Source organism: Loxodonta africana, chromosome 12 (assembly GCF_030014295.1).
Source record: "Loxodonta africana isolate mLoxAfr1 chromosome 12, mLoxAfr1.hap2, whole genome shotgun sequence".
Classification (NCBI taxonomy): Eukaryota; Metazoa; Chordata; class Mammalia; order Proboscidea; family Elephantidae; genus Loxodonta; species Loxodonta africana.
The window spans coordinates 58,454,601-58,477,084 of NC_087353.1; the positions used below are offsets into that span (position 1 = coordinate 58,454,601).

At 48.7% G+C, this 22,484-nt stretch overlaps 1 protein-coding gene across 5 annotated transcripts in view; it reads right to left on the bottom strand.

Moving 5' to 3' along the window:
* Positions 1–22,484, bottom strand: part of TFAP4 (transcription factor AP-4) — a 39,916-nt gene that overhangs the window by 17,275 nt on the left and 157 nt on the right. Inside the window, exons 1-2 of one of the 5 annotated variants that reach the window (XM_064295509.1) lie at positions 4,050–21,196; positions 2,510–2,669 (exon numbers count right to left, since the gene is read on the bottom strand). The exons of 1 other annotated variant lie outside the window; for it this stretch is intronic. In XM_064295509.1, the coding sequence (XP_064151579.1) occupies positions 2,510–2,562 (53 nt within the window). In that variant the 5' untranslated portion in view covers positions 2,563–2,669; positions 4,050–21,196. Of the gene's footprint in view, positions 1–2,509; positions 21,197–22,484 lie in introns of those variants that run through there. 3 more of the 5 variants (XM_064295508.1, XM_064295507.1, XM_064295506.1) reach the window with 3 other exon arrangements.

Below are 22,484 nucleotides of genomic sequence, written 5' to 3' on the forward strand. Positions count from 1 at the left end.
AAAGCAGAGAAGTTTCCGGAATGAACTGAATGCTTCGAAGTCCAGCATGGCAGGGGTTTGGGGACCATGGTTTCAGGGAACAACTAAGTCAAATGGCATAATAAAATCCATTAAGAAAACATTCTGCATCCCACTTCGGAGAGTGGCATCTGGGGTCTTAAACACTAGGAAGCGGCCACCTAAGATGCATCAATTGGTGTCGACCCACCTGGATCAAAGGAGAATGAAGAACACCAAGGACACAAGGTAAACACGAGCCCAAGAGACAGAAAGGGCCACATAAACCAGAGACTACATCTGCCTGAGACCAGAAGAACTAGATGGTGCCCAGCTACAACGGATGACTACCCTGACAGGGAATGCAATAGAGAACCCCTGATGGAGCAGGAGAGCAGTGGGATGCAGACCCCAAATTCTCATAAAAAGACCAGACTTAATAGTCTGACTGAGACTAGAAGGATCCCAGTGGTCATGGCCCCCAGACCTTCTGTTAGCCCAAGACAGGAACCATTCCCAAAGCAAACTCTTCAGACAGGGACTGGACTGGACTATAAGATAGAAAATGGTACTGGTAAGGAGTGAGCTTCTTGGATCAAGTAGACACATGAGACTATGTAGGCAACTCCTGTCTGGAGGGGAGATGAGAAAGCAGAGGGAGACAGAAGCTGGCTGAATGGACACGGAAATAGAGGGTGGAGATAAGGTGTGCTGTCTCATTAGGGGGAGAGCAACTAGGAGTATATAGCAAGGTATATATAAATTTTTGTATGAGAGACTGACTTCATTTGTAAACTTTCACTTAAAGTGCAATAAAATTTTTAAAAATATATATCCTTTCAGGAAAAAAAAAAAAGATTTATAGCCTTGGAAACCCTGTGGGGATGTTCTACTGTCCTATAGGGTCGCTACAGGATGGCAACAGGATTCATCCGCCAATGGACATTTAGGCTATTTCCACCTTCTGGCTATTGTGGATAAATAATATCTTCATGCATTATTTTAAGAAAATCAAAATGAATGCAAAAAATCCACCATGAACAAAATATGCACGTTTTAAACAAAGACAGTATCAGTATTACTGATTTTTCCTTTTCCCTCTGGCTGTGATATGGCTCCTCACAGCACTGTTTCTGATCCTGTGTTTACTGAAGACACTTGCTCAGACTGGCCTCACTATTTCTACCAAAGGAGCTTTCTCGCTTTGCTACTCCAAGCCCTGGGGCAGCTCAGATACACAAAGTCCAACACCCCTGGGCTCCCTCAGCCTGCCTGCTCCTGGCCCAATGCCTGAAATACCATCACTACCCCAGCCCCCCCCCCACCCCAACTCACTCCCATCACCTGATCCTTTCGTGCATGGATCAATATATGAAGTCCCCAAACTCCAGGACTTCCTGCATTTCCATGAGGCTCTATACATCCCTAAGTCTGACCCCTTCCCAGCTCCTGAAACCCTTCCACCATACCCTCAGGAGCCCTAGGTGGGTTCAGCAAAACCCCTCGGATCCTCATCTCTATTTCCTTCACCTCCATGCTCTAAATCAAGAGTCTGTACACTTTTTCTGCAGAGGTCCAGGTAGTAAGTGTTTAGGCTTTGCATGCCATGTAATCTCTGTCAAAACAACTCAATTCTGCTGGTGTATCGCAAAAGCAGCCATAGATGACATGTAAATGAATGGGCATCTGTGTTCCAATAAAACTTTATGGGCATAAATTGAATTTCATATAATTTTCATGTGTCACAAAACAGCATTCTTTTTCAACCATTTAAAAATGTAAAAATTCTTAATATTAGTTTTCTATTGCTGCTGTAACAAATTACCACATATTTAATAGCTTAAAACAACACAAATTTATTATAGTTCTGGAGGTCCTAAGTCTTATGGGTCTTATTTGGCTAAAACAGCAACTGGTCGTGGTGGGGGATACACCCTCAACTCTCTTGCAACTCTTAAAAAAAAAATAGTTGCAGTGTAGTCTACTCCAACTCATGGCAATTCCATGTATGTCAGAGTAGAACTGTGCTTCACAAGGCTTTCAATAGCTAATTTTTTGGATGTAGATCACCAGGCCTTTCTTCCTAGGTGCCTCTGGGTGGACTCGAACCTCCAGCCTTTTGGTTAGCAGCCAAACACGTTCACCATTTGCACCCCAGGGACTCCCTTGCAACTCTAACCTGGTTAAATCCAACTCTGCCTGCTCTGCCCCTGCCCCCAAGAACTGAATGTGGCTGGGAAAAGAAAATCCCACAGACTCACTAATGGATCTTATTTTTAAATGCCGACCAAGGTCCTCAGGTGGGCCCTGTGGCTTCTGGTGATCTCACCACATCACCCTGCTCCATTCTGTCCTCCACTCAGAAGACTGTCTTACCCCTTCTCCTCGCTCCTCAAACCTCCAATACCTCCTCACTTTTCTCACTCTCAGCTGATGACCATACTTCCTGTTCCTCTGGGGAGACAGAACTTCCACACCTTCCATAAGCTGCCATCCCCATCTGCATCAGTACCTGTAACCTGCCATCGCCCTGGATCTCTGGATGAACGTCCATGCTGTGTCCATGCATGGAGAACTCCGGTGCCAGCCCTTCTTGTCTATTCAAAGGTGTCTCTCCAGCAACTGTCCTCTCTATTGGATTTCCATCACCAGGAAACAAGCTGTCATAATTCCTATTTTAAAACAAAAAGCCTTGACCCTATATCCCCTTCCAGCTACCACTCCTCCCCCTGCTTCCCTTTATAGCAACACTCCCTGGGATGGGTGCTTGTACTCTCTTGCCTCCTCACCTATTCACTCCCTTCAGCCTGGACACCAGAGGTTAAATGTCTACAACAGCCTTCCATCCTCTACACGGCAAAATCAGAGACTCCCCAGCTCCCTCCTTCCCTCACTGCTCCCCCTCTCTAGTCCTACCCCCAAATTCCAGGTAGGAGGAATGAATGAGCATCATCAAAAGGTTTTAGTGATGAATGGATAAACAAGAAGTGGTCTATCCATGCAATGGAGTATTATTCAGCCATGAAAAGGAATGAAGTTCTGATACCTGCTACAACATGGGAGAACCTTGAAACATGATGCAGATTCCTCTTTTGTGAAATGTACAGGATAGTCAAATCCATAGGGACAGAAAGGAAGTTGGTGGTTGTCTAGGGCTGGGAGGATTGGAGAGAAATGTTGAGTGACTACTAGTGGGTACAGGGTTTCTCTCTCGGGTGCAAAAATATTCTAAAATTGATTATGGTGATGGTTGCATAGCTCTGAATACACTAAAAACCATTAAACTGTATGCTTTAAACAGGTGAACTGTATCTCAATAAAGCTGTTCTCAAAAAAAAAATAAAAGGCTTTATGGACCTTAAAGATGGCCAGAAGTCCAGGGGGCCAGAAAACAAAGGCTCTCCTAGAACAGGGGGTTCCAGGGTTCCTGTCTTCCATCCAAAGGGGGATCTTCCTCACTAGCCTTGAGGTCCTGGCTAGCTCTGAGGATGCCCTCAGCACAGTCCTTCTCAGGACAAACACTGCCCTTGTCCCAGGTTGGCCTCCAACCAAAAGCCAGGAGCTGCTCATTAGAGAAATACTAAATAACAAGAACGAAGATTTAAACTGCTGTCAAAAACTGTCAGCGAGGTGGCTGCCGGTTTTGATTCTGCAGATGACAGCACCTGTGTGGAGGGGAATGGACTGTTTTCATTTATAAACTTTCGTCTTACATGTCTAGAATACTGCTCTTCCATTTAGATAGGTGTGATGTATTGGTTTCCTACTGCTACATAACAAATTGCCACAAATTTAGCAGCTTAAGACAGCACCCTTTATTATCTCACAATTCAGCAGGTGAGAAGTCCAAATGGGCCTGGCATGGCTGGCTTCTATGCTCAGAGTCTCACAGGGGTCTTGCCAGGTATCGGCTGGGGCTGCAACCTCATCTGGGACTCAGGGTCCTCTTCTAAGCCCACTGATTATTAGCAGAATCCAGTTCCCTGCAGTGGTAAGGCTGAGGTCCCTGTTGTCCAGCTGGTTGTGGGCGGGGAATGCTATCAGGTTCTTACCATCTCAGCTTCTTCAGGTGGAATCCTTCTCATGTGTCAAATCTCTGACTTCTGCAACCAGCCAGCAGCAACTCTGTTTTTAGAGGGCTTGTGTCGTTTGGTCATGCCCTCATGGACAGTCTCCCTATCTTCAGGTCAACAGTGCTGTGTAACAGAACCTAATTAGGGGAGTGATAGCATAGTCGCAAGTAAAGGTTGATGGTTTGAACCCACACAGCACTTTATAGAAGAAAGGCCTGGTGATCTGCTTCTGTAAAGATTACAACCAAGAAAATCCCGTGGAACAGTTCTACTCTATAACACATGGGGTTGTCATGAATTGGAATCAACTTGATGGCAACGCATTTTTGCCCATATTTAACAAGAGGGGATTAAGCAAGGGTGAGGGTTATTGGGGGTCATATGAGAACTCTGCTACCCCAGATGGGGAACATGAGGTTGGTATAGAGAAGGTTAAGAGACTTCTGTAAGTGAGAATCTATGTCCCCAATGCTAATTTGAGGCTTTTTTCCTCTACACAAAAATATCAGGTGCAGGGGGATGGTCTTTGGGGTCCCAGCATGCTCTGGTGCATATGGGGACCAGAATCTGTTTGTGGGGAGAGAGAGACTGGGGAGAGTGGATACCAGCTATAGGAACAGGGATGAGGCCCCATAGAAGCAGAAAGTCCCTGCCTGGGAGAGGATCCTGAATGTTCCCAGGAAGTCATAATGGAGGTCAGGCGCCCCTGTTGGGGTTTGGAGCAGAGCCCAGTATCCCCCAATGCTCTGGCCCTGTTTCCTGTCCAAGTCACAGGAGGACTTCTGGACCAACAAAGCTGGGGTTCCCCCAACCACGAGGGGGCGCCCAGCACACACGATGCATTGTGGACAAGCTAACAGCAAACACATTCCTGAAACCCACCGCAGGGCATTGGGGTGGAGGAGCTGACCATTAGTTGTCCTGTGCCACCAAGGCCCTGCAGATCCAGGAGGCACAGGGCTTGTGTGGAGACCTGAAGACCCTCACACCTGGCTGCTCACCCCCTTCATTCAGCTGGGGTCTGATTCCCTTCGGTCATAAGCAAGCCCTTCCACCTCAGCTTCTCCCTCTTGGAAACAGGCTGGTGGCAGGCCTATTTCAGACGGCTGGAGTCCATCTCAGGCCAGGGCCCTGAACCCTTACTCTGGTCCAGACCCCTATGTTTCCAGGCCCAACAGTGAGTCCACTGCCAGGGGCTTACCCTCCTCCTCCATCCACTCCCCTTGTCTGGATGCTCTTCTTTTTAACATTCAGCTCCTCTACCCCGACACTCAATGGGAAAGTTCTCAGCTCCATCTGTTAGGGACTTTTCCCCAGGGAAAGCATCTCTCCTTACAACATGTCAACAAGGAGCAAGCAGGTACATCTGCTTCAATTAGACACACAAGATTCCCTTTGTAGAAATGCAATTCGTGGCTACCCTGGCTGGGCTATTCTGCTTTAGCCCAGAAATGGCTGTCTAACTGCTTCCTCAATTATCTGTATGGCAACCAGGGCAGTTATAATAATTCCACCAGACCAACAAAGGACCGTGGGTTTGACGGCGTTGAAGACGTGTCTGAAGACCCTTAAAGAATAAGCAGGAATGACCGGACCAGAACCAAGTCACCTGATACCTAACCTGGGCTCTTTCCAGCCAAGAGTGACAGGAGGAGAGCCGAGAGCCTCCAGCCTCTGGTTAATATAAAAGGTGAATAAGTCAGCCAGGAAACCGAGGGGGAGAGGCCGTAGTGGGCAAAGGGTCAGCAGAGTTGCCAGGAAACCAGAAGGGAGAACGAATGGCAGCACAGAAGCCCAGGAGGCAGAGGGAGGTGCTGCTGCACTCTAGGTGGTCTACACGTTACCCTGGACAGCTGGCTCTCTGACAACGACAAGGTGTGGGGGGGACATGGGGGACAGAAGGTGGGATGGCAAGTCCCACATAAGCAGTTGGACAGGGAAGGGCTCAGCAGTAGCCTGAGCAGGCTGCAATGGGGGGAGGCAGCCAGGAAAACAGCAGCTAGGCCTCCCTAGGGAGAGGAGCAGGATTCCCCAGCTGGTGCAAATGGTTTGCCCTCAGCTACCAACCAAAAAGGTCAACAGTTTGAACCCATCCAGCTGCACCATGGAAGAAAGACCTACAATCTGCTTCTGGAAGATTACAGCCAAGAAAACCCTATGGAACAGTCCTATTCTGTAACACATGGGGTCTCCATGAGTTGGAATCAACTCAGCATTCAAGTGCTCACTGTGTTCCAGCTGCTGGGTTGGCAGCTTTACCTGCATTCCCTTATTTAATCCTCTCAAGGGTACCAAAAGTCCTATTATTACCCAATTGACTTGCCAAAGATCATCACAGCTCCCATCAAAACCCATTGCTATCGAGTCAATTCCAATTCATAGCCACTCTACAGGACAGAGTAGAACTGCCCCATAGGGTTTCCAAAGCTGTAAATCTTTACAGAAGCAGACTGGTGCCACATCTTTCTCCCATGAGTGGCTGGTGGGCTCAAACCACTGACCTTTTGGATAGCAGCCAAGCATTTTAACCACTGCGCCACCAGGGCTAACTTCAATCACAGCTAGTAGGTGCCAAAGCCTAGATTCCAACCCATTTTCAGGCTAGTATCCATTCCCTGTGCCATTGTCCTGGAGAACAGCTTCCAAACTGGCCTCAGAAGTCACAAGCTCACCTGGGCACTGTCAGCTTAACCCATGGGGCCCCACTGGGTACTGCTGGCCTGGCCAAGACCAGGTAAGGCCAGGTGTGTGAGCAGAACCCTGCTGGGCCCATGAGGGATCTGGTGGCGAAAACACAGCCAGGTTTAAAACAACAAGGTCGAGCACAAGGTGATCTATAAGCCACATCTGTGGTCTGGCTGTCAGTGCCCAGACATTCCCCAGAGGTCAGGGAAGGTTTTCCTTGAGAGCAGCTTCCAGTTTTGGCAGGCATGGAGGAAGAAGGCAAGATAAACACTCCAGAGTGGGGAGCCAGCCAGACGGAGCAAAGGGGCTGATTTCAGGATCCCTTTCTTCCCTCAAGACCCCACACTCACAGTGGCCTCCACCAGCACAGAAGGGGTTACTGTCTGTCTGGTGTAGCACCCTTAGCAGTGTGCGGTGGTGCCGGTAACTTAGAAGCTGAAACATGAGAAGCAGGACCAGAGTGGCAGGCTGCGAGAAGCTGAGCAAGCAGAGGGCAGAGAGGGTTTCCATGGCAGGAACCAGCATCCTACTGCCAGAGGAGCTGCCTGGCTCCCACCCTTGGCCACCTCCCCTCCCGCCGGCTGCCCCTCCTGGTCAGGTCATGGGCTGTGGCATTCACCCAGGTTGGTCCACGGTCATGGCCAGTGTTCAAGCCCTCTGGCCTCCAGGCACCCATCTGGGGGAGGGACAGGCAACCAGCAGGTGATGCCAAGCTCTACCGGAAGCACCGGGTAGGAAGACCAGGCAGAGAACCTCAGCAAAGCCTGGAGAACTGGGAGGGGGGGAACAGGGCCGTCCCTCAGGGTCCCAACCTCAGAGAATTGGGCTTGACTTTCCTCACCTGGGGCCTCCCACTGCTCCAGGAATGGGGGAAAGAAACAAGCTCCCTGCCCTCCCCTGGGCCTGGGTGCTAACCTGTCTTTGCACAAGGACCCAGGGGAAACAAGATCCAGCCAAAGACAGAGGTGACGGGCACTGTAGCAGCTCACACTCTTTCCTCGTCACCCCTATACCCACCACAGGAATAGTGTCATTACTGAGATCCTCAGTTCACAGATGAGGAAACAGAGGTTCTCAGACGTTCAGAAACCTGCCCGATGGCCACACTGCCAGAAAGTAGCAAGTCTTGTCTAGCAGCAGGACTCCTGCACTGACCCACCATGCCCAGTGAAAGGTGGAAGAAGCAAAGGCCAGAGGGGAAATGGGTCTAATCTACAAGAGGACACAGGTCCAGGTGCCAAATTCAAGATGGCAAGGCATGAAAGGCAGCCCTGGGAACCCGAACGAGGCGGGTCTAGACAAACAGAAGGGGGCAGTGATCTTTGGGACTTGCCACCCTGCAACGGGGTCCAGGCTGAAATAGCATCCAGAAGTAGCTGGAGAAAGCCCTTGGGCCTAGATCTGTAGGTGGTCACTCTGCAGCAGTAGAGGCCTCCTGATAACCCAGTGAGGTACGTCCCCTGCGGCCAGAGACAGAATCACCACTGGGCAGGTGACCAGCGCTCACCTTGATGGATCACAGAGTGTCCCCAGGGCTTGAGATTTGCATGGCCCTTGTTTGAGAAGAGTCAGCAACCTTTACTGTGGAGAGAATACCGGGCGACACCTTAGAAGGTACCACAGAAAGCCTGATGGCTAGCAGCCAGAGAATCCCAGCTCTACCGCTGACAAGCCCTGTGACCCTAACTCCTCTCTCTATGCCTCAGTTTCCTCATCCGCAGAAGGGGGATAATGCCAGTACTTACAACACAGGGTTGCTGAGGAGTCAGTGTAGTGTTGTCCAAAGCACTTGGATTGAAAACCTACATCCACAAACAGAAAGCTGTATAACATGGCAGTATCTTTCACATTAGCCAAAATTTGGAGACAGCTGAAATTTCCATCAAGAGATGAATGGACAAACAAAATGTGGTCTCTGTACACAATGGAATACGACTCAGCCATAAAAAAAAAAGAAACGAAGTTCTGATGCATGCCACAATATGAATGAACCTTGAAAACCTTATGCTGAGCAAATAAATCAGTTGCAAAAACACAAATACTGTATGAGTTCACTTATAAGAAATAAACAAATATACATGAACAAAACAGTGGGTTTGGGTTCCTATAAATCAGAATCGACTCAACAGCAACGGGTTTTACCAGGCATGGGAATGAGGGAAAGGGGAGGTTTTGCTTAGGGACCACTGGGTTTATGTTAATGGTGGTAGAATAATTTGGAAAAGGATAATGAGAATGGTTGTGCAACTTGAAGACATGTAATCAGTCTCATGAAATTATACATGTAGAAATTGTTGAATTGGCAAAAAAAGAAAGAAAACCTATGTTCACACCAAAGCTTGTACACAAATGTTCACAGCAGCATTATCCCTATTAGTCAAAATGAAGACACAATCCAAATGCCCCAACTGATGAATGGATAAAAAAAAAGTGTGGTATATGCATACAAAGACAAAATACAAATCCATTTCCACTGAGTGGATTCTGACTCATAGCGATCCTATAGGACAGAGTAGAACTGCCCCATAGGGTTTCTAAGGCTCTAAATCTTTTTTTTTATTGTGATTTATGTAAAAGTTTATAGCTCAAGTTAGTTTCTCATACAAAAATTTATACACATATTGTTATGTGACCCTAGTTGCTATCCCTATAATGTGGCAGCACATTCCCCTTCCCACCCCAGATTTCCCATGTCCATTCAACCAGCTCCTATCCCTTTTGCCCTCTCACCTCACCTCTGGACAGGAGCTGCCCATTTAGTCTCATGTATCTACTTGAACTAAAAAGCACACTCTTCACAAGTTATTTTGTATCTTATAGTCCAGTCTATGTCTGAAGAGTTGGCTTCAGGAATGGTTTCAGTTTTGGGTTAACAAGAGAGTCTGGAAGCCATGTCTTCTAGAGTTCCTCTAGTCTCAGACCATTAAGTCTCATCTTTTTACATGAGTTTGAGTTCGGCACCCCATTTTTCTCCTGCTCTGTCAGGGACTCTCTGTTGTGTTCCCTGTCAGGACGGTCACTGGTGGTAGCCAGGCACCATCTAGTTCTTCTGGTCTCAGGCTGATGGAATCTCTGGTTTATGTGGCCCCTTCTGTCTCTTGGGCTAATATTTTCCTTGTGTCTTTGGTGTTCCTCATTCTCCTTTGCTCCAGGTGGGTTGGGGCCAATTGATGTGTCTTAGATGGCTGCTCACAACCTTTAAGACCCCAGACAACAAGGCTATAAATCTTTACAGGAACAGACTGCCATATCTTCCTCCCATGGAGCGACTGGGGAGCTTGAACTGCCGACCTTTTGGAATGCAATTCTACTCTGCAACACAGAGTCGTCATGAGTCGGAATGGACTCTGCGGCAACGGGTTAGAGGCTGGGGAGAATGAGGAGTGACTGCTAAAGGGTACAATGTTGCCTTTTAGGGTGATGAACATGTTCTGGAAAGAGGCTGTGGTAAAGGTTGCACAACTCTGTGAATATACTAAAAACCACTAAATTGTACTCTTTAAAAGAGTGAATTTTATGGTATGTGAATTATATCTCAGTCTGAAAAAGGCACGGAGTGAGAGCTCAGAAAATGTAGCTGTCATGATATCCTTCAACTTCCAGGAGTCTGTGGTTTAACAGAGAAGACAAACACACTAAAAAACAGTGAACACCCAGAAGACAGACTAGCAGGATGGTCGGGAGGGAATCTAGGAAGACCTGCCACAGAGAGGACTCAGGCCACATTGTGGGACAGGGACCACCACCTGGCATGCTGATGGGTGTAGCCAGAGTTACTGTGAACAACAGTCCCATGTAGGCTCTGGGCATAAGTATGGGACCTTCGCATGACACCACGGGTGTGAGTGGCCAATCTGCAAAGGCCTCTGGAGGAGGTGAGGTTTGAGCTGAGATTTGGACAACTTGGGAGGTTTGGGGGAGGGATGGCCAGGCATCCCAGGAACCTGTGGCAGCTCAGAGGTGTGAGCTCCCAGGGTCGCACATTTGTTCTAATGCTCCACTCGCTCCAAGAATTCTAGGAGGTGCTTAATTTAAGTTCGCAAATAGCTGCAAAGAGCTTGAAACAGGCCTGCCCACCCTCCCGGATTTTCCAGAATTCTCCTGTGGCTTCCAAGAGGCTCTGACTCAGACACCAGGTTTCCTCTTCCTCTTCTGGGAAGTCCCAGGCCCTAGGTTACCCTTCCCCTTTTCCCCCAGGGACCTCAGGCTCCAGGGTTCCAGGAGGTAGAGATATGTGATCAACCAGCTTGACTGCGGTAGCCTCCCTCCCAATGTGAAATAATCAGACATGCTCAGGTGTAGCATGAGAGGGACAGAGCCACCTGGAGCCCCTCCTCCAGCCCCAGATGGGGCTCAGGGTACAGGGAGGTGCCTCCTAGGGGCAGGCCTGAGCCTGCACGCCAGGCAGCAAAGGCCCACAGCTAGGGCAGGGGCTACGTTCTTTGTCCTTCACTCCTTTCCTGTCCTCCCTGCCTCCATTGGCTCGCCATGTAGCCTTCTGTCTTACTTAGTGCTACTGTAACAGAACTACAAGTGGATGGCTTTAACAAACAGAAATTTATATTCTCTCAGTTTAGGAGTCTAAAGTCCAAATTCAGGGCACAGGCTCTAGGGGAAGGCTTTCTCTGTTGGCTCTGGGGGAAGCTGCTTGTCTCTTCTGAGCTTCTGCTCCTGGGCAATCTTCATGTTGACTTGGTATCTCTCTTCCCCCATCTCTGCTTCAATCTCTTTTACAGCTCAAAAGAGAGTGACTCAAGGTCAGGGCTGGTTCTTTCCGGTTCAAACCCCTGCTGAGAATTTGCATTTCTAACAAGTTTCCAGGCTATGCTAACGATGCTAGTTAGGGACCATTCTGAGAACCACGAGTAGAGCAGCAATTCTCAAAATGTATTATACATAAGAATTACCCAGGGAATTTGTAAAATTGTAGATTCTGGCTCAGTATATTTGGGGTGGAAATGCAAATTTTCAGCAGGGGTTCGAACTAGAAGGAACTGGTTGGATGCCCTGCTCAAGACAGGTCCTACACTAATTCTGCCTTATTAACATAACAAAGACAACCCATTCCCAAATGGGATTATAACCACTGACATATAGGTTAGGATTTACAACACATATTTTGGGGGGGCATAATTCAACCCAAAACACCCCCTGATCCTCTTTAAGAAGAAGTCAAATAATACAAAACTCCTTGGAGAAAAAGAAGGCTGTTGGCTGGACCCCACGGGTCCTTTCACCCCCCAGGGCAGATCCCAGAACCTAGATATAGGGAATGGAGCCCTGGTGGCAGGTGGTTGAGAGCTAAGATACAGGGAAGGGGACAAGGATCCTCTCATTCAATCCTTAACAGAATCCCAGGAGGCTTCATAGAAGAAATTGAGCTTTTGAGCGCTTCAGTGATTTAACCAGAGACACAACATGCATGGAAGCCCCTGAGAGCACAGTGCCTGGCACAGACACAGTGGCTAGACCCAGAGCAGGGCAGCAGGGAGGTGGGGGTCTGCTGCTTCTGCCTCACCCTGGCATTTGATCTTTGGGGGACCACCTCTTGCCCACTCTGTCTCCATGGCTCTAAGGGTGTCAACTCTGCTCTGGAGCACTCTTGACCCAGACCCGTTCAATCAGACCCTGCTGGGATGAGTTGGGACCCAATTCAGGCAAAGGGAAGCAAGCCTGGAACTCACGCTGGAGCCCAAGGGAAAGGCATGGGGGAGAATGCAGGCCTGGCATTGTGGGGATGCACCCATGGGATGCCTGTTCGGAGGGTAAGGCAGGCACACAGGACACTGGCCCACTGGGAGTTACCGGTGTCCCTGTGGCTTTTCAGGGACGTAAGCTGTGAAGTAGCTAAACCCAGGTGTAACTGTGGAGCTCACATTCGGTTCCTGTCCCATGGTGTTTCCACAGAGGAAGGCTCTGTGGCTGGGGACGAGGCCGGGAAGGGGCCTTGCCTCTCCCTCAGATACCACCTGACTCAGGACCCTAGAGCAGGGAGGGTGGGGATAGGAGTTGGACCCCTTCATCTCCTCCTTAAGCAGCTCCATTTGCTCCACCTGACCCTCAGATTTGGCATCTGCTCAAGGAATCTCTCCCCTCCTGGAATCCAGCCTTCCAGATGTCAGATCCCAGGCAGCAGTGTTGGTACCACACGGCTCCTCTGAGTGAATCAGCCACATTCCAAAGGTGCAAATGCAGACACCACTCCCTCAAAGCCTGGGGCTCCAGACTTCCTCTCTGGCTGGCCCCCCGCCCCCCACCTCACTCTTCTCAGTCACACCAGGCTTTGGGCTTCCTTTCAAGAGACATTCTCCTGGAAGTGGAACACACAGAAAGAAAGGCACTGGGGCTGGCAGACACCCTATCCCTGCTCTCTCCTGCCTGCCTACACCAAACACTGACGCCAGCCCCGACCTCTGCCACCACGTAGCTGTTATGAATATATATGGGACCATTCACTCAACACATACTTATTGAGCACCTACCATGTGCTCAACGTGACAAGCCCCTGCCCTCACAGAATGCTCAGTCTAACCAAAGTCACACAAAATAAAGTCCACAGACACAAAATAATTCCAAGTTGTAGTAAGAGCTACGAAAGAAAGAAACAAGGGCAGCAGTGTATCGGCATGAACTGCCAGAAGTTCAGGCCGGTTTCAGAAGAGGATTTGGAACCAGGGATATCATTGCTAATGTCAGATGGATCCTGGCTGAAAGCAGAGAATACCAGAAGGATGTTTACCTGTGTTTTATTGACTACGCAAAGGCATTCGACTGTGTGGATCATAACAAATTATGGATAATGTTGCAAAGAATGGGAATTCCAGAACACTTAATTGTGCTCATGAGGAACCTTCACATAGATCAAGAAGCAGTTGTTCAGACAGAACAAGGGGATACTGATGGTTTAAAGTCAGGAAAGGTACGCGTCAGGGTTGTATCCTTTCACCATATCTATTCAATCTGTATGCTGAGCAAATAATCCGAGAAGCTGGACTATATGAAGAACAGAGGGCATCAGGATTGGAAGAAGACTCATTAACAACCTGCGTTATGCAGATGACACAACCTTGCTTGCTGAAAGTGAAGACGACTTACTAATGAAGATCAAACACCACAGCCTTCAGTATGGATTGCACCTCAACATAAAGAAAACAAAAATCCTCACAACTGGACCAATGAGCAACATCGTGATAAACAGAGAAAAGATTGAAGTTGTCAAGGACTTCATTTTACTTGGATCCACAATCAACAGCCATGGAAGCAGCGGTCAAGAAATCAAAAGACACATTGCACTGGGTAAATCTGCTGCAAAGGGCCTCTTTAAAGTGTTGAAGAGCAAAGATGTCACCTTGAAGACTAAGGTGTGCCTGACTGAAGCCATGGTACTTTCAGTCGCATCATATGGATGTGAAAGCTGGACAATGAATAAGGAAGATGGAAGAATTGATGCCTTTGAATTGTGGTGTTGGCGAAGAATACTGAATATACCACCGACTGCCAAAAGAATGAACAAATCTGTCTTAGAAGAAGTACAACCAGAATGCTCCTTAGAAGCAAGGATGGCGAGACTGCATCTTACATACTTTGGACATGTTGTCAGGAGGCATCAGTCTCTGGAGAAGGACATCATGCTTGGCAAAGTACAGGGTCAGCGGAAAAGAGCAAGACCCTCAACGAGGTGGACTGACACAGTGGCTGCAACAATGGGCTCAAGCATAACAACGATTGTGAGGATGGCGCAGGACCGGGCAGTGTTTTGTTCTGTTGTGCATAGGGTCACTGAGTCGGAACCGACTCGACGGCACCTAACAACAACAACAACAAAAGGGCTGGGTTAGATGACAAAGGGGCCAGCTGAGGGGGGAAGGCTCTCTCCGGAGGTAACAGGTAAGCTAAGGCCTCAAGGATGAACCGAAATCCCCTCTCTATAGTCACCTCTCAGCAATTATTTCAAGAAAACTGCAGTGATGCCTGTAACTCAAAGTAACTCAGGAGATTCTTGAGTCTTGAGTCCTCTTCCTCGTGCCTTCTGTCAGCATTAAAGCAGGGAAGGCCAGCCTTTTTTTAAACAGCTTTATTGAGATATAATTCATAAACTATACAATTCACCATTCTAAAGTACACAATTCAATGGTTTTCTGTATATTCACAGTGTTGCATAACCACCACCACTGTCAATTTTGAACATTTTCATCTTCCCTAAAAGAAACCCCGCATCCATTATTGTGGTCACTCCCCATTTTTCTACCCCAGGGAACCACCATTTATTTTCTGTCTCTTTGGATTTACCTATCCTGGTTATTTCATATAAACGGAATCATACAATATGCAGCCTTCATGACCGGCTTCTATCACTCAGCATGTTTTTAAAGTTTATCCACATTGCAACATGTATCAGTGCTTCATTCCTTTTTATTAATATACATACATGGATACACCACATTTTGTTTACATGGTATATCCAGCTGGTAGGCATTTGAATTATTTCCACTTTTTGGCTATTATGAATGGTGCTTCTGTACAAGTTTTTGTGTGGACAGGTTTTCATCTATCTTGGGTATGTAACACCTAGCAGTAGAATTGCTGGGTCACATGATAACTCCGAGTTTAACGTTTTGAACCACCAGACAGTTTTCCAAAGCAGCTGCAGCAGTTTACATTCCCACCAGCGGTATGATCACGTTTCAATTTCTCCACATCCTCACCAACACTTGTTATTGTCTGACTTTTTTTTTTAATAGCCATCCTAGTGGGTGTGAAGCTGCAGTTTGACATGCAGTTGACTGAGAAAACCACTGATTTTTCTGCAGTGTCTGTCTCGGTAACACAGTCCGAGGCCAGATGTAGGTAGAAAGAACTCTCGGGCCTTTGGGCCTCTACAGCCACTATCTGGATCCTCTTATGAGGTCCTTTTTATCTCAGCCTGTATGGGATCCAGCCCTCCTTTGGTGGGGATAACTGTGGATGATGAACTCAGGAGCTGCTAGAGCCTAGCATGACCCAGGAGGATGGACCTGCGTGACCCAAGGCAGAGGGACAACACAGATGACCTCTCCAGGCAATTTGTCTGCCAGGCTGCATCTCCATCACTCCATGCCACCCTACTCCACTCCCTGGGGGGCCCAATGCCTTTAAACCCTATGTCAAGTCCTGCTGTGACCCATTTGCTCCTCACAAGGGTCTAGCCCAAATCCAGGTCAATTCAGCAAATGCTATTCCTCAAGGCCTTCTACAGACAACGAGCAGTGGGGAACAGAGATGGGGGAGTCCTGGGTGTGCCCCCGGCAGGGGGAGAGTGAAGAAGAGGGACCTCGAACAACTTCCTACATGAGTTCCTATACATCTTTTTGTACCTCCTTCTCCCCATCAAAAGGTAAGCTTGATGAGGACAGAGCTTCATCTGTTCATTCACTGCTATATCCCCAGGTAGAAGAGCCATAAACATTTGTTGAAAGACTGAATGGTGTTATGGATTAAATTGTGCCCTCCCCCCCAAAAAAATGCATTGGAATCCTAACCTTTATACCTATGGATGTAATCCCATTTAGAAATGGGGTTTTCTTTGTTATATTAATGAGGTCCTATCAGTGTAGGGTGTGTCAATACTGAGTGATACAAACCAAACCAAAAACCACACCTGTTGCTGTAGAGTGGATTTCGACTCACAGTGACCCTATAGGACAGAACAGAACTGCCCCACAGGGTTTCCAAGGCTATAATCTTTATAGAAGCAGACTGTCACATCTTTCTCTCATGGAGTGGCTGATGGGTTGGAACCACTGACCTCCTGCTTAGCAGCAGAGCACTTAACCACCGTGCCATCAGGGCTACTTGAGTGATATAAGGAATACCATAACACAGGCAAGCAAGCTGATCCAGGGGAAAGACAGACACTATTGGAAGATGACTAGAGGCAGACAAGTCTAAAAGCCCAGGAACTCCAAGGATTGCCTGCCACTAGAACCTGAAACTCATATTCATAGCACCCCTATAGAACAGAGTAGAACTGCCCCATAGAGTTTCCAAAGAGTGCCTGGTGGATTGAAACTGCTGACCTTTTGGTTAGCAGCTGTAGCACTTAACTATGACACTACCAGGGCTTCCATATAAGTTGGAATCGACTCAAGGGCAACAGGTTTAGTCTTTTTGGTTTTTTAGAACCTGAAATAGACAAGAAAGGACCTCTCCCTACAGCCAGTGCCCTGAATTTGGGCTTCTAGCCTTATTAACTGTGAGAAAATAAATTTCTGTTCTTTAAAACCACCCACTTGTGGTATTTTCTGTTATAGTTTCTTAGTTCACTAAGAAACTAACACAAATGGACAGAGGGTAAAGTAAGAGAACCAAGTGGGGGGTCGGGGGGGGAGGGCAGTCAAAGAAGAAATCCAGCACAGTGGTTAGAAGCGAGTTCTGGAGTCAAACTGGACTTGGATTCCACCTTTACCACTTCAAAGCTGTGTGCTCTTGGGGGATCATATAACCTCTCGGAGCCTCAATCCCCTCATCCACAAAATGGACATAAAAATCATCCCAGAGGGTAGTTTTGAGGATTACACAAGACAATACAGGTCAAGCAACATTAAGTACCAAGAGCTTTCAGAGACAAAGTCGTGTAATGTCAATCCTCATGACAGCCTTGTGACACAGGGCTGTTACTACTATACTCAATGCCATGGACAAGGAAATCAAAACTCCAAGAGCTCCAGCAGTCTGTCAGGGTCATAAGATGGAAAGGTCAAAATCAGGATTTGAACTTAAGTCACCTGGCTCCAGGCAGAACTTGGCCCAATGCTGTGTGGGCTGCTAACACAGCCAAGGGAAAGCCTACCAGGTCTCTGAACAGGTGACAGGCTGGTCCAGAAAGAACCCGCCCCTTCTGCCAATGTCCCTGGGTAGAGGGTCTGGACCAGCTCACCATGACAGCTCCAGACAAGTGGACAGGGACTGCCGTGAGAAATGGTGCAGAGTCCTGGGGAGGGGCTAGGGGAGGCAGACGCAGAGCGACCCTGAGGCTATAAGCCTGGGGGACTAGAAAAGACACCAAGGGGGAAGAGGGCAGGGGTTCAGGAAGACGAGATGGGACTAATGGTGTTATCAGGGGAAGCAACAACATGTCAGAAGTTTCTGGCAGGGAAACCTGGCCATTCAGAAAATAAAACAACCAGTTGCTGTCGAGTTGTCTCTGACTCATGGCGAGAATTGTACTCTGCAGAGTTTTCAATGGCTGATTTTTTTTTTTAATTTTTATTGTGCTCTAAGTGAAAGTTTACCAGTCTCTCACACAAAAATTTATATGCACCTTGCTATATACTCCTAATTGCTCTGTCCCTAATGAGACAGCATACTCCTTCCCTCCACCCTCTGTTTTTGTGCCCATTCAGCCAGCTTCTGACCCCCTCTGCCTTCTCATCTCCCCTCCAGACAGAAGCTGCCCACAGAGTCTCATGTGTCTACTTGATCCAAGAAGCTCACTCCTCACCAGTAACATTTTCTATCCTATTGTCCAGTCCAAACCCTGTCTGAAGAGTTGGCTTTGGGAATGGTTCTTGTCTTGGGCTAACAGAAGGTCTGGGGACCATGACTTCCAGGGTCCTTCTAGTCTCAGTCAGACTATTAAGTCTGGTCTTTTTACGAGAATTTGAGGTCTGCACCCCACTGCTCTCCTGCTCTCTCAGGGGTTGTCTGTTGTGCTCCCTGTCAGGGCACTCATCGGTTTTAGCCGGGCACCATCTAGTTCTTCTGGTCTCAGGCTGATGTAGTCTCTGGTTTATGTGGCCCTTTCTGTCTCTTGGGCTCATAATTACCTTGTGTCTTTGGTGTTCTTCATTCTCCTTTGCTCCAGGTGGGTTGAGACCAAATGATGCATCTCAGATGGCCGCTTGCTAACATTTAAGACCCCAGATGTCAATGGCTGATTTTTTGAAAGTAGATCACCAAGCCTTTCTTCCAAGGAGCCTCTGGGTAGACTCAAACCTCCATCCTTTCAGTTAGCAGCAGACATGTTAATTGTTTGCACCACCCAGGGACTCCAGCTACTCAGACCAGCCACGTTAAAAACAGCCCTCATTCCTCTATCAGGGCGTGAGCTTCGTGAAGGACCTGCACAGAACACAACCAGCCAGATTGGCTGGGCCACCTAGGATGACGGATGCAGCCAGATTCCCCTCAAATCAGAGCCTATTTGGAAGAGCGCCATCAGGTTATTCAAGGGGAGATATTAGCAAGCGCCTAAAAACGTAGGCCTGGTGCACACAGAAGCAGCTAGGCCAGGTATAATTGTTGGAGGGCTCTTCGCTTTTGCTTCTTCATCTGAGGAAAGGATAAAGCAAAGGAGGGCCAAGGAAAGGACTCATGGAAGACCCAGTTTTGGAGGGCCGCAGGCAGACTAGAGAGCAGTGAAGGCACTAGAGGGACTTAGGAGATAGAATCACCATGGAAAGACTAATTTGGTTGTCAGAGGAGCAGGCAAGGTGGTCATCCTGGAAGTGCTGCTGAAGGGAACAGCACTGAGCAAGGGAAGAAGCTGGCCTGGAACTCAGAAGTGAGTGACTGACTTGGGGCAGTCTACAATTTTGGGAGACTTGGCAGTGGAGGGCTGGAGACAAGGCCATCACTTGAGACTCCGTTTATTTTAAACAGGGGAGAAGCTCAGCTGATTACAGTATTCCAACAGAGACTGGAATGTGTTTAAATTCAGTCATGAAAAACAATTATACACACCAGGATCCTCTCCCCACTGGCTGCTGGAAGGCTCCAGAAGGGGTTCCTCATGGCTGCCTCGCTAGGAGGTCCAGAGGACCACCGGCATCAAGTCACATGGGGAGCTTGTTAGAAATGCAGATTCCTACACAAGCCCATAAAACAAAACAAGACTAAATGGGCAAACCACCCCAGAGGCAAGGATGAGAAGGCAGGAGGGGACAGGAAAGCTGGTAATGGGGAACCCAAGGTTGATAAGGGGAGAGTGGGGTTGGCAACCAATGTCACAAAACAATATGTGTATTAATTGTTTAATGAGAAACTAGTTTGCTCTGTAAAGCTTCATTAAAGTACATTAAAAAAAAATTTTTTTTTTTTCAAAAGAAATGCAGATTCCTGGGTGCTGCCCCAGACTTACTGATTCAGCACAAACGGTTTGAGAACCCACCAGGGCTCAAGACTTATCATATAGCCAGAGAGGCAAGGATTTTGGCAGAATAAGGGGCCAGCTCCGTACACAACAAAACACAGACAGTGAACGGCTGCCACAAGCCCAGGCCCACGGGGCTGACTTAGAGGGAACCAGCTCATCTCTTTCTGGCATTCTATCCACATTGGAGTCAAGACTCATGCGTGGTCTCAGAACTCTCTGTGGCCACCAACAGGGCCCCAGTCCCCAACCCTAAGCACCTGCTATACTGACACCCGCCTGGTCAGTGGCTGAAACTCCAGTTGCCCCTTTTAACTCCAAGGCCAGGGTGTACAGATGGGCCCCAGGCAGCCAGGTGGAGCCATGCACCATGCAGCCCCAGGAACAAAGGCACATGGACCCAGAATTAACATGGGAAGAAGCCACTGTCTGGGATGACACTGTCTACCACTCCCCACCCATACAGTACCTATGCTTCCACCTGCATCAGTCTCACCCTGAGAAGGGACTGAATGATTCATCCCAGACACAAAGGCCAGGGGACAAGGCCTGGGGACAGTGTGACTGAGAAGAAAGAACAGCAGAGACTTCTGCTCTCTCTGGTCATCATCCCCTCCACTCTCCCTATGCTCCAGGGTGTGTGTTGCAAGGGTTGGGGGGGGGGTCTCCAGATAAGGAATACTTTTCAGCAAGCATCTGACCAAACACAGTATTTCACTTCTGCTGGGGTGGGTGCACTGCCTGAGGGATCTGGCTGAGCGCTCAACAAATGGAAGTTCCTTTTGGTCCTGTAACACCAGTTCCTCAAACTGACTGGTGGCCTGAGGGCTGTGTCTCACTCTGAACCCTCTCGGGGCCACATCTCACATCATATTCTAAAGGCCAAGCCCAGAAGCTGGAGAAGAGGGCTAATGCCATAAGACTTACCACCACCACCCCTGCTGTCATTAGGAACCCACAGGCCTTCAGCACCTTGGGACCAACAGCACAGGCAGGTCCTCACAGGATCGAAAAAACATTCTCCACTCCCACTGCAGAGAAGCAATCAGCACAGCAAACACAGCCCACACTGGCAACCTGAGGCCCTTTCCACCTCATCTGGACAGCAATCACACACTTAGCGAAGGGTGGGGTGAGTTGTGTGTGTGCACTTTCATCTCACCAGGCTCCAAGAGACGTTTGGTGATTTTGCTTGTTCTGCAGTTGCTAGTGGGGAGGCACGACCTGCTTGGCTGACTGCCTTTATAACTGCTCCCCTGTAACACTCAGCCATACTGGCATCCCCCACCCCCTCCCTCACCATCACCAGCAGCAGCCTCTTTCCTGCTCCCACCCTCCCTCCCCAAAGCCACTAATACACGCTCCAGAGCCTGGAGGGGTGACAAGTGTTTCCCAGACAACAAAAGCATGTTCTGGGAAAACAGATATCCATGAAGGCTCCAGCTCCAGCCTAGTCCTATGCACTGACTTCAGCCTCAGCTTCAGGGCCCACGTTGCTGGGTGTGCACTATGGCTGCATGGTTTTTAGGCCAACAGTCAGCAAAAAGAGCCCTGAAGGCCCAACCTTCACTTTAGACACAAGGATGTAGGTCACTGCCTGCCCTCCACCCCCTGTAACTTGGAAGAAAACTGAAGCACAGAGTAGAAGGGCCCATCTTGGTCAAGGTCACCAGCAGTGTGAAGGAGGAACCTGGGTCTTTTCGGTTGGTTGCAGGCAATGAGGTTAGTCTCCTTGGGCTCCAGTGCAGGTTTGGCCACTTCCGAGCTGTGTGACCTTGGGCAAGTTATTTGACCTTCCTGGGCCTGATTTCCTACCAGATAGCAGGAGTGCTCACCTGCCCCACCTGCTGGGCTCTCCTGAGGCTTAAAGGAGGCATGCGTAAAGCACTTAGCACATTGCCTGGCACCTGCTCAGAAGCTCAGACCCATGAGCCATTGTTATCATATTGTTGTTGTTAGATGCAGTCCAGTGGATTTCAACTCCTGGCAACCCCATGTGACAGAGGAGAACTGCCTCACAGGATTTTCTTGGCTGTAAACTGAAGAAGATTGCCAGGTATTTCTCCCAAGAAGCCACTGGGTGGGTTCGAACTGTCAATCTTGAGGAGCGCTTAACCGTTGTGCCACCAAGGCTCCTTCTGCATCTTTTTTATTCTCCTCACTCCAGCCCCAACAGCCTCAACTCCCTGCTGCTCCCTACCTTTCCTTAGTTTCCCATATGGTTTGTTCCCTCACGCATTGACTCAAAAGTCACCTTATCAGGGACAGTCCCCGCTCCCCTCAAGCCACCCTCCTTGCTTTACGTTCTCGCCCCATCTGACACACTAGACACCTCTCCCCGCTCTGGAATGTAAGCTCGTGAGAGCAGGGCTTTGGCTCTATTTTCCACCCTCGTGCCCATCGCCTAAGTGAATAAATGATTCCAGTTACGTCTCTGTGGGCGCCGGCCGCGCCCGGAAGCCTGGCTGAGGAGGACTGGACCGCGGCCTCCCGGCAGCCAGGCTTAAAAAGGGGCTGGACGCCCGAGAGTGCAGCGTTCGAGGAAGCCGCGGACCCGGGGCTGGCGCGGGACCCCAGGGACTCGGGGAACTCCGGGGACG